This window comes from Neodiprion virginianus, chromosome 6 (genome assembly GCF_021901495.1).
Source record: "Neodiprion virginianus isolate iyNeoVirg1 chromosome 6, iyNeoVirg1.1, whole genome shotgun sequence".
NCBI lineage: Eukaryota > Metazoa > Arthropoda > Insecta > Hymenoptera > Diprionidae > Neodiprion > Neodiprion virginianus.
The window spans coordinates 7,512,578-7,523,419 of NC_060882.1; the positions used below are offsets into that span (position 1 = coordinate 7,512,578).

Genomic DNA, 10,842 nt, shown 5'->3' on the forward strand with positions numbered 1-10,842 from the left:
ACGCGGAGTCCCGATCAAATGGAGACAAATTACCATTGAGTCGAGATTGTCGATGTAGGGGGAAGGGTGTTGTCAGCGGGGTGGTTTTCCTGCCCCCGTAAGCGGCGCCTCGGCCATCCTCCCCGTGGGATTGCGCCTCCTATATAACCTGAGGATTTCGTTTTACCGAACACCACTCGACTAAGAGGTTCAATCCAGTGTACAGCAGCATGATCCTCTTCACCAAGCATTTCTCTGTCTGTACGAGCATTGCTCTCCTCGTCACCTGCGTCACGGCCGAATACGGTAAGTCCCAAGTCGACGACACTCTTACACACATTTGCAACCTTATTACATGTTGCACATGCATCATTTCTTGCAGTGAAAATCAGTCTTACGAGAATTACAGGCTCGGCTTCGTGATTTGTACTTGAGGGCGCGGAGTCGTGCTCATTGTTAACGAAATGTAACTCCAATCTTGTTTAACGATGTTAAATCGTGTGGCGATTCAATTTCAGCCTGATTAAGCAATTAAGCTCCTCGTTGAAAACCTGTGACTTTTGGACTTAGTTGAACTTTGCATAGTTATTTCCTTTCTCAAATGGACGGCTATTGATGCAATTCGCTAAAGCAGTGAATCGTACAGATGGTTGGAGGTATTGATTTGACAATGAGACATCCATAGGTAACGGATTTCAAATCTTTTACAAGGATTTGATGCTCTGCTCTAGAATTTTGGGTGATTTTAAACCATGCGAATCGTCGAGGAGCTTGAGACCTGTATAAAGTAAATAAAACCTCGTGTTAACTGACGTTGATTTGAAACAAAACTTCCATCCGATGACACGAAAAGAGATTCCCCACAAGAAGGAGAATATTAAATTGTAACGATTTGTAATTGAAAAAGATCACTCCGCAATATTTCAGTATCATAAAGTCACTGTGAAAATTTCAAGTAATTTAGTAGACTCGCTTGAAAATTGTATACAAGAATTTTTGAATGCTAAATGTTTGTTTTCTTTCTTTTTTTAACAAAATAAAAGACGCGGTCTTCTTAACTGCTTTACCGAATGAATTTTACCGTACAGCGACATAAAAATTTCAGTCTCTATACCTATTATCACTAAAATGAACCAAGAGTCGCGTGTTTTTTCTTTTCAATTTTAGCACCTCCTTAGCCACGGATATCAGTCTCTGCGACGACGTTACTAATTCCGAAAAAAATTCTCCCCACTGTCAAGCCACTAATTCCTTATATTGATTTGCCGCAATTCGCAAGCCGTGTAACGTACCTACCTCGGTAAAAATTTTCCAGACACCAGGGAAACCGAATTAAATGGCGGCCGATTGCCGGAAGAGAACAGCATGTGCTCGGGAACCAGCTGCGCAAAGCGAAGTCCCCTGAACGGTGCTGCTGGCTCAATGTGGTTCGGGCCGCGTCTCGGCCGCAGGCGAAGATCCGACGAGAGGCTGGAGATGGATCCGGAGGAGACGAACGCCATAGCCGACGTGATAAACGGTGCGCCCTGGGCCTTGGTTTCCATCCCAGGTGAACTTGCGCTCGCCCTTTAACCGATCGGTTGCGATGCGTGATACGAGTTCCCGCTGTACTTTGTATTTTCTCAGGAGGAAAACGTCACGCTCTGCAGGTCTTCACACCGAGATTGGGAAGGGAATTGGGCGAGAATTACGGGTTCAATTCGCTGGTCGGCGACCAGGACGGGAATCAGGACGACATGGAGCAGCGTTCTCCACCTTTCGCGCCGCGTCTTGGACGCCGTCTTCCTTTCGCACCTTCGCCGCGTCTCGGTCGCGAGCTTCGAGCACTTTTCCAGAAGGTCTAGGTCCGTCGACACGTCCAGGGATTCCTGCATTCGCCCACTTCCGTTGTTACATAAATTTACATTGATTGATATAATTACGATAATTAAATGGTATATTACACGATTATACTGTATATTAGCCGTATTAAGTACCTGTATGACAACCTCTACGATGTATAATTAAACGCGATATTGCAATAGAAAATTGAAAGAAAGAAAAGACAGAAGAAAAAAAAAAAACAACCATTTTACACACTTCACAAACGAAATATAAATACGTCCGTACAGAACGTGACTTGTGTAACCCAAGTAAATATGTACTTATAAATATATATGTATGTAGCTCATCTCTTATGGATAATAAACTTTTATCAAGAATTTATTTTTTTACTATAATTCCTTAAAACTTGATGAAATCTTTCCAAGCACGGGTAAAAGAAAAAAATGTCAAACTGTTATACGTGAAATAGCGGATGAAAGTGAGAAAATGACGAAAGGATTAAGGGGAATAAGAAAAAAATGGAGAGAAAAAAAAAAAAAAAGTGTAGGAAATGATCCATGGACCGGAACTGCATGGTGCAGTAGTGGGCCATGTGGCCATGTGTTTTGGGCGCGAGTCATAACCGTAAAACACGAATCACCAACACGAACAGATACCAGGAGGCAGCCACACGCCCCGCGCTCGCTACTATTTCAAGTCTTAACTTTATACTTTACAGCTCAATATTTATTTATTCGAGCCTTGAGTTGTTACGACGCGTTTCTCCCCCTGCTTCGTGAATTTACAGCGACTACCCACGAATTTGCTTTGCGTTAAATTTCGCCGTTTATTGCATATTTCTCGCCGATATTTGGAACCTGGAATAGTTGGAAGATGAACCGATTTATTTGGCATTTTTTTTGTTTTTTCAGTTATCTACCGCCTCTCCTCTTTTTTTATTTATCGTATTATTAAACCGGAACAACGAATTAGCGTGGAACAGAAATTTCGGGCAATATCTTGAGACCGGACCAAATAATCCCCAAGTTTTCTCGGAATGCACTGTAGTCCTAATTTTGAGAGAAGTTTGAGCTTCGAGGGAACGCTACATAGCGGAAGTTGAAGCGACCATAAAGCTTCCAACGACTTCGTACACATTGTACATACGTATATTATAGTCATACCTGCGGGATCGGGGGTGTACACCATATTATACGCCAGATGTCTTATACGGTGTATTTATTATTTTAAGCTCGATCTTATTTTAAACCGTGGGCTCAGGAAGATAATAGTTTTTTCGTTTAAAACTCGGTCTCGCAATGTTATTATCTGCGTTAACCTGCATCGTACACCATATCTCCATGACGTATATTACGGAATTATAATTTTCTGGTACACGTCCCATGGTTCCACAGTATTAACGTCCGTTAATATCGCTTTGATATAACCATGAAAAAATGAGATATCTCCTCACCTTAGTCTCGGTTTTTTGGTTTTTATTGTATCATCATTATTATTATTATTATTACCATTAATTTTATATTAACAAATGCTATGTATGTATAAGCTCAAAACGTATCGAGAGAACAGAGCCAGATGCATTAATAGGCGTGTGATTTACCCATCATATAATACCTTGCTATTTATCACTTAAGTATACACTACGAGAATTTTATCTAAAATGCAAATTTTTTCGGCTTTTTTTTTCCTTAGTTCCTTTTCTTTCTTGTTTTTTTCGAAATTTTTTTAAAAATCCGACATTTTTTTGCATTATTTCGAACCAATTTGGGGGGTGAGACCATTAAAATTCGATTTTACCCTTATTAAGGACAGGTCTAATGCACAATGCACATGCATATATATACACATGAATGTATACGTTTGCTACTCACATAATAATATTTACATTGTATAGTATCGTTAATCGCATCCAATTAAGTGCAACGTTGTAACAGTTACTCAGAATAAGCTATGTTACTACGTTTCACAAATCTGTATAATGATCTATTGTTTACTATATGATAAATAATATGGGATTATAAATTTTTGGTCTGTATCTACATAAAATGTATATCGTACATATCATCGATTATTCAGTTATTTATCACGTTAAATCCAAACGCAGCTTCGCTTTACTCGTCGATAAATATATTTGTCTGTATATTTATATGGGTAAAATTTCTTTTCCTGTCGTTTATATCCCGTTTTAATATGCTATATTTATACAAGTGGTAGTTCAAATTTATTATAAGTACACGTATAATTAAACGAAGGTTAAATTTAACACAAATCATCGCTTACATGTCTATCGTACAATTTCAAACTGCTTGATAGGCCCCGAAAATTCTTTTATCCATCAATTATACTGTACTTCGCGTAATAGTAATAATCGATCTGAATAGAATGAGCATAGGCACTGAAGTTTAAAACAAATTCACGAATCGATATTTCCTTGTATGAATCAAAAGTGTTTCATTTCTGTAATAATATGTATTGTAACCCGTATTTTTTTCAACATTTTTCTTTATATGTGTTTTTTTCATTTTTTCATTTTTATTTATTCATTTTTTTTTTTTTTTTTTGTTCTTACTAACATTATAACCCCACCCGTTATAATAAGCCCTAATTTTAATATTAAAGATTATAGCAGTGTGAGTAGATTATAATTAATAGTTATGTATATTTAAATAAATAGCACAATAAGTTACTTTTCTGCAATAATAAATACATGGATTACTCACGATATAGAGTTTAAAAAAATCAGATTATGGATCGAGTTACCGAGTGCGTGACGAGGCTGTCAATACAATAATTGAAATCTTTCAGAAGTCGACGTATAATGAGTTTATATATAAAAAAAAAAGACAATTTGAAAAAAACTAGACAAACAACTAAACTGTAATTTCAATTTTTCAGTTGTAACGAGGGATGTAAATGTGTGATCTGAGATCCTTGGATATGTGACGAGAAAAAAAATTGCTACAAATTAAGCAATGTAGAATAAATTGAAGGATTTTTAGCAAATTGCTAAAAGATTTCCCACCCGAAAAATGATTTGAGTAGTTTTTGTGCCAATTCTTTACAAGTGCCGAATGCAAACAATATTTGGGTAACATTGCGACGCCACAAAAAAAAAAAAAAAAAAAAAAAAAAGCTATTTGCTTGATGTTATGTTTTTTTTTTCTTCCCTTTCTTTTAACAATAATATATTACAGCCTGTGGGCAGAGGGATCACACCTTTCAATAACAGAAAATAGACCCGTTGTATACGCGCGAAAACCTAACCGTTCTAATTCATTTGTAATAATGTATTAAGTTTTGTTTTTCATTCATTTGTATTTTTTTTTTTTCTTTTCTTCTAGTTCTATATTTTAGATATAGTATATAACATATATGTTTAAATTAATTCTATACTTTAGTAGTAGTAATTATATTATATCATGCACACCTCGTTTCTTTGCCACTGATCAATGGCTAGGTGTGTAGTTACTACTTAAATATTCTTTCTTGTTTTGAAATGTTTTCTGTATTTTCTTTTTTTTTTCCTATCAATTACGATTTACGACGGTCTTGGAGGAAATTTTTCAAAACCAGCAGTCATCATTACAGTATTCCGAAACTGTCTGACGCAAATTTAAAAAAAAATTTTTCCTTGATCTCGGGGATGTCAATAATTTTTATACGAGTGGGTAATCATAAACTAACAATTTGAGACGACTTGGACGACTCAGATTTAACTTAATTTGTTGTCTCGTGGTGGTTTTTTCCTAATTCCTGCATTTCTATTTTACACAATTCAATGTTAAAATTCTTTCGGATGTGCCTACCATAATATTATGAAATTTACACCGGATCGTACTGATTTATGGAGTAATATATTATATGGAACACAGCTGGGTTAAGAGACAAAGTTTGTATAAAGTAACTGTTTTTGTTCCAACAGTACGATCGTAGCTTTCTCGTACGGGATTCTAAAAACAAGACGGGATTGACTAAGTTACAATTATCATCGACTCAAATCGTTGCAAAACGATAATTAAGCATGGATTTCAAAGATTGCAATATGTTATAGTGCAGATGTATTAAATACTTAAGTATGTGCAAAGTTCTCTATTATACAGTACACGCCGAACACGTGGCACTAGACAGCGTCAGTAACAAAAAATAAAGTTATTTTTGCCAGCAAATACGGTTGCAGGCAATATCGGAAGCCCGAAAAATAATAATATTCTCGTTCCGCTCCTTTAACATCAGTGCGCGTAATGCATTTATACATTATTTTTAGTTTCAATTATATTTACCCATTCATTCATCTGTAGAATTGATTTACGTAAAACGTCTATTGAATTAGATCTATAATTATTCATAGCACTATACTTTGAGTTTTTTTATTTTTCTTTTGTATTTCCCCCTTAAATATCTATTATCTTTCGTAATAACATTATTATTGTTGCCCAAATGTGTTAATAATTGTATTAAAAAGTTTAAAGGCAGAATATCCGGATCAAAACATAAAATGTATAAATATCAATGGACTGTTTATCTCACGTTATTGATAAAAATTATAAACCATTTTTTACCTTTTCGACAAAATGATAAATAAAAATAATAGGGTATGTTATGCAGTATAAGTCATACCTACCTATACAACGATTTTCAAATCGAGATAAACTTTATCAGATAAAGTACCTCAGAATACTCCCTACTACGTACGTAAACAAGTTATACAATAATGACTATTAATTTTTGCCAATTGTAATTCCGATTCAAACTAGTATAATATGGGTTTTGTTGTAAAACGTTTTATCCCGCAAACCAAAGGCAATAAAATTACTATGTAATTGTTTGGACAATAAAAGTTTCTCAGTCCCTAGTATCTAATTTTCTCCTTCTGCTGTTCTCCGGCCCCTTGATAATTTATTCATTTTTGACTGACTACGTTTTATTCTGCAAACAAAAGACAATAAAATTACTATGTAATTGTTTTTGCCAATAAAAGTTCCTCAGTCCCTAGTATCTAATTTTCTCCTTCTGCCGTTCTCCGGCCCCTTGATAATTTATTTATTTTTGACTGACTGACGCTGTCTCAGGTTTAGAAACACTGGGCTTAGGTTGCTCAGATTTAACGGATAATCTTGACTGAACTTTAGCTACTTCTTGGGGTCTAGTAAAAGAGCCAGAATTGTGTCGACTCCTGGGTTGTTGCTGCTTGGTGAGATCACGTTGACTGTTAGATGCAGAATCGTTTCGTCTTTTGGTACGACCCAATCTACCCGAACCAAAAGATTCTGCCCTATTTCGATACTGCGACAGATTTACGGAATCTGACCGTTTGTGATTGTTAGTATTACTAGAATTGGTAGAAAGTGTCACAGTACTCGAACCACCGGATAAACGTCGTACTCGACTAGTAGGGGATGCTTCTCCGCCACCAGCGCTTTCAGACACGCTTCTGTTTCTCCTTTTCATAGCTTGGCTTCGTAGATTTCCACTAAATCCTTGGAGCATCTCGTTTATTTGCGGCTGTAAATTATCAGACAGTTTCAAGTTACTCTTTTATACCGACCAAGATTGTCAAACGCATGTTTCTATCGGGTGCCAATAGAAATCTGAACGTTTTTGATGTCTTGAAATACATGTTGATTTTGAATAAATTAAGCACCGAAACCGTGGCAAATAAACTGAAAACCTACAAAGACATGCATATCATTATACAGTAGATTGGAAGCGATGAAAATCAAAAGAAACGTGTGAACCGCAATATCAAACGTGAAAGAGGTTCGAATACATACTTCAACAACATTGGGGTATCCCCCAATGCTAGATTTCATCAAGAATATATTATACAGGCGGATCAATAAAAATTTGACTCACCTCAACTACTCTGAAATCCTCAATACTTTTGAACTTTGAAACATACTCCTGTAGTTTGGATTCAACGTAGAGTTTTTCAGCATGCTTATAATATTTCATGAATGCCCAAAACTTTTCTAATCCATATAATTGGCCTAAAAAATGAAAAATGAATAATAAATTAACAAATAAAAATCGGATACGTAAATATATAAGATCTATACTATAATCATTTATCAAATTCGTCCTCAAATACGGACTCACCAATTTCGTAATCTCGTATCGTCTCGGTTTGAAAATCTTTGTAAAGTTGAGGCCTGAACAAATGTATTTGATTATTTAAAAAAAATCGGGTCATGTATTGACTTATAATGATAATACGGTGATCAAAATTTGAAGTGAAAATTGCGGTAGTTCTTCGATAAGAGCCGATCGGAATTGAGAATGACGAAGACATAAATCGTTAACTACTAGAAGTAGTTGTCAGTTGGAGAAATAATAGATACTAAAATATTTGTTATTATCTATCTGCCGTTATGCAGTAAGAGAGATTGTTTTCATCGTGTTTCTAAAAATATATATTTTGCATATCACCATCGGTTTTACCATTCGGTTATGTATATTTGTAAATCACAGGGGTAAGTAACGCCAGCAATTCACGGTGCAAGGTATCGTGTAACGATAACAATTCCCATAGCTACAAATAGAATTTCACGAATAGAATAAAACTCGCAAGCATCCAACTTTACTTTTGGCCACGTATCATATAAAATCACCGAGTCTACCGAAATTGAAGCTTATTGCTCTGTAAGCACATTGGAAAAGGTTCTTTTTTTTTAAGAGTGAAGCAAACTCCAGCAGGGTAATAATATGATGAATAGGAATTCTCGACCTCGTATATAATCTATTATAGAATCTTGGTGATCGGTCAATTAAGTAAACGTATTTTTAGTTAACGTTTCGACCCGGATATGGGCCCTCCTCAGAACGATTTATTTATTTAACTGTCAAGAACAACAAAAAATTTTTTTAAAAATAATACTAGAAGTACAATCGGACATAAAATATTGTAGATGTAATACTCTTAGGGCTATTATATATTATTGGTTAGTGAGAACAATTTGATTAATTGAAAAAAGAAAGGCTTAGAGTGTTGCTTACCTTTTTTTTATAAAAGTAAGCGGACCAAGATGCAGTCGAATTCACAATTTACAATTTGTGGAGACAATGTTCTTTGGGTGACGGTAGTCATTGTCACTCTTCTAGTTATTTTACATGTAGGAGTCAAGTGTTGGAAGTCATTAATTAAAAAGATTAAAGAACTATGTTTCTTCACAGTCCATATGTCATTGTATTAAAAGGTTTTAAAGAGGGTCTTTTTAGCAGTAAAATTAGTTTGCAAAGTGTCCAAGAAGTGGAGCTAGGCTCTTTATGACTATGTTCCCCATGTCTAACAAAAATTATTATTGGTTGAACCGATTGGGTCAACGGGTGAATAGCGACTGATGGGAGAAACAAATATGATCCAGAGTGAAGGTGAACCTAATATAAACAATTATACAGAAAAACAGAAAAATATTTTGTGAAAAAAAAATTATGTAGAAAAACTGTGCTATGGAGACAAAAATTTGTTATGTATCTAGTTAAGGTTAAACAATATTTGTTGTGTGGGCGGAGATTAGAGGTTTGTAAATATTACTTAAATGTTCAACATCTTGTCTAAGATTAACCGAATTGGTGTGACCTACAATGTTGCACATTTCTAGTAATAGTCTTTTATAATAATTGGGTTCTTCACAAAGGATGTTTGTATTGTCGTAGTTAAAAGTATGTTGTTTATTGATACTATGTTTTGTTAAAGCGGTGTGACGTTCTTCAATCTCATGTACATTGCGTTGATGTTCTTTGATTCTGGTGTTAAGGTGGCGGCCGGTTTGTCCGATATAAACTTGGTTGTAATCATTGCAAGGTATTTTATACACAACATTGGATCGTTTGCCGATGGGGATCTTATCTTTTCCCGTGTCAAAGACTAATTGTAAATCGTTTGAATTTTTTCCAACAAACTTGACATTATGTTTGGTAAATAGACGGTTCAATGACTCAAAGAGACCAGATACATATGGGATGGGAATATATGTATTAGCAGGTCTATTGTTATCATCTGTGGGAGCAGAGTCAATACTATTGTCAGGTAAGTTGCTGATGTAGGTGCGTCTCTTATTTATATGTTTATGTAATAGGCCATGAGGATAATCATTCCATCTTAGTATATTGTATATGAGTGACAGATTTTTTACGTGGAATTCTGTACTTGAAAGTTTGATGGCTCGGTCAACTAGGTTAATGATGGTGCCTATTTTGTAGGACATTGGGTGGTGAGAATTAAAATTCAAATACCTTTGAGACCAGGTTTTTTTGTGGAACCAATCTGTTTTGATATTATTGTTGTTGTGTATCAACAATACATCTAAGAAATTGATGGCGTTATTTTCTTCTATTTCAATAGTAAATTGTAATCGTGGATGATATCGGTTAAAAATATTAAGAGTGTAATCTATTTTTTCTTTAGGAGCAGCAGTAAGAATATCATCAACATACCGAAAATAGAACGGTAAATCAAAATCAAGATTGGTAATGCAAGACCTTTCCAAGTCTTCCATGACAAGGTCTGACAAGATTGGAGAGAGAGGAGATCCCATGGGCAACCCGAATTGTTGTGCATACGTATCATTGTTAAATTTGAATATTGCAGAATCAAAACATATTTTTAAAGCTTTATCTAGTTCAATAAGAGGAATTGGGATCTTATTTTCAAGAGAAGCCCAACGGTTGTTTACTGCGCGCAATGCAAGATCTGTCGGAACGTTGGTAAAAAGAGATATTACATCTAGCGATATTAAAGTATAGTTGTCTGGAATAATCAATGTTTTTATTGTGTCAACTAAGGAAAAGCTATCTTTAACTCTAGAGGTGGGAGGTGTGATATTAGTGGTGAGCCATGAATTAATTATCTTGGATAAGGCATAAGTCGGGCTATTGACAAATGAGACAATAATTCTTAATGGGACTTCCTCTTTGTGAATTTTAGGTAGCCCATATGCACGTGGGGGGACACTATTGTAGGTAGAAATGCTTCTGTGTAAGTTTTTGTTTATTAATTTGGAGTTAAACCAATTAAACGTGAGTTTATTCACCCTAGTTTGT

The 10,842-nt window shown here is 35.3% G+C and overlaps 2 protein-coding genes across 2 annotated transcripts; one reads left to right on the forward strand and one right to left on the reverse strand.

Moving 5' to 3' along the window:
• Positions 1-35: 35 nt before the first annotated feature.
• LOC124307640 (PBAN-type neuropeptides-like) lies at positions 36-2,100 on the forward strand. Its single transcript, XM_046769547.1, has 3 exons — positions 36-285; positions 1,295-1,528; positions 1,606-2,100. Exons 1-3 carry the CDS (start codon positions 210-212, stop codon positions 1,821-1,823), a joined length of 528 nt encoding a protein of 175 aa, XP_046625503.1. The 5' UTR covers positions 36-209; the 3' UTR covers positions 1,824-2,100.
• Positions 2,101-6,778: 4,678 nt separating this feature from the next.
• LOC124307637 (la-related protein 1-like) lies at positions 6,779-9,177 on the reverse strand. Its single transcript, XM_046769544.1, has 4 exons — positions 8,797-9,177; positions 7,900-7,952; positions 7,657-7,790; positions 6,779-7,305 (listed from the first exon to the last, which is right to left on the reverse strand). Exons 3-4 carry the CDS (start codon positions 7,753-7,755, stop codon positions 6,844-6,846), a joined length of 561 nt encoding a protein of 186 aa, XP_046625500.1. The 5' UTR covers positions 7,756-7,790; positions 7,900-7,952; positions 8,797-9,177; the 3' UTR covers positions 6,779-6,843.
• Between the last annotated feature and the right edge of the window lie 1,665 nt (positions 9,178-10,842).

Excerpts from the sequence above, each read along its gene's own strand:
- LOC124307640 (XM_046769547.1), top strand. The coding sequence starts at position 210 with ATGATCCTCTTCACCAAGCATTTCTCTGTCTGTACGAGCATTGCTCTC. Across the intron at positions 286-1,294 it reads CTGCGTCACGGCCGAATACG|ACACCAGGGAAACCGAATTA; the intron begins GTAAGTCCCAAG and ends AAAATTTTCCAG. Across the intron at positions 1,529-1,605 it reads GGCCTTGGTTTCCATCCCAG|GAGGAAAACGTCACGCTCTG; the intron begins GTGAACTTGCGC and ends GTATTTTCTCAG.
- LOC124307637 (XM_046769544.1), bottom strand. The coding sequence starts at position 7,755 with ATGAAATATTATAAGCATGCTGAAAAACTCTACGTTGAATCCAAACTA. Across the intron at positions 7,306-7,656 it reads AGGATTTCAGAGTAGTTGAG|CCGCAAATAAACGAGATGCT; the intron begins GTGAGTCAAATT and ends GATAATTTACAG.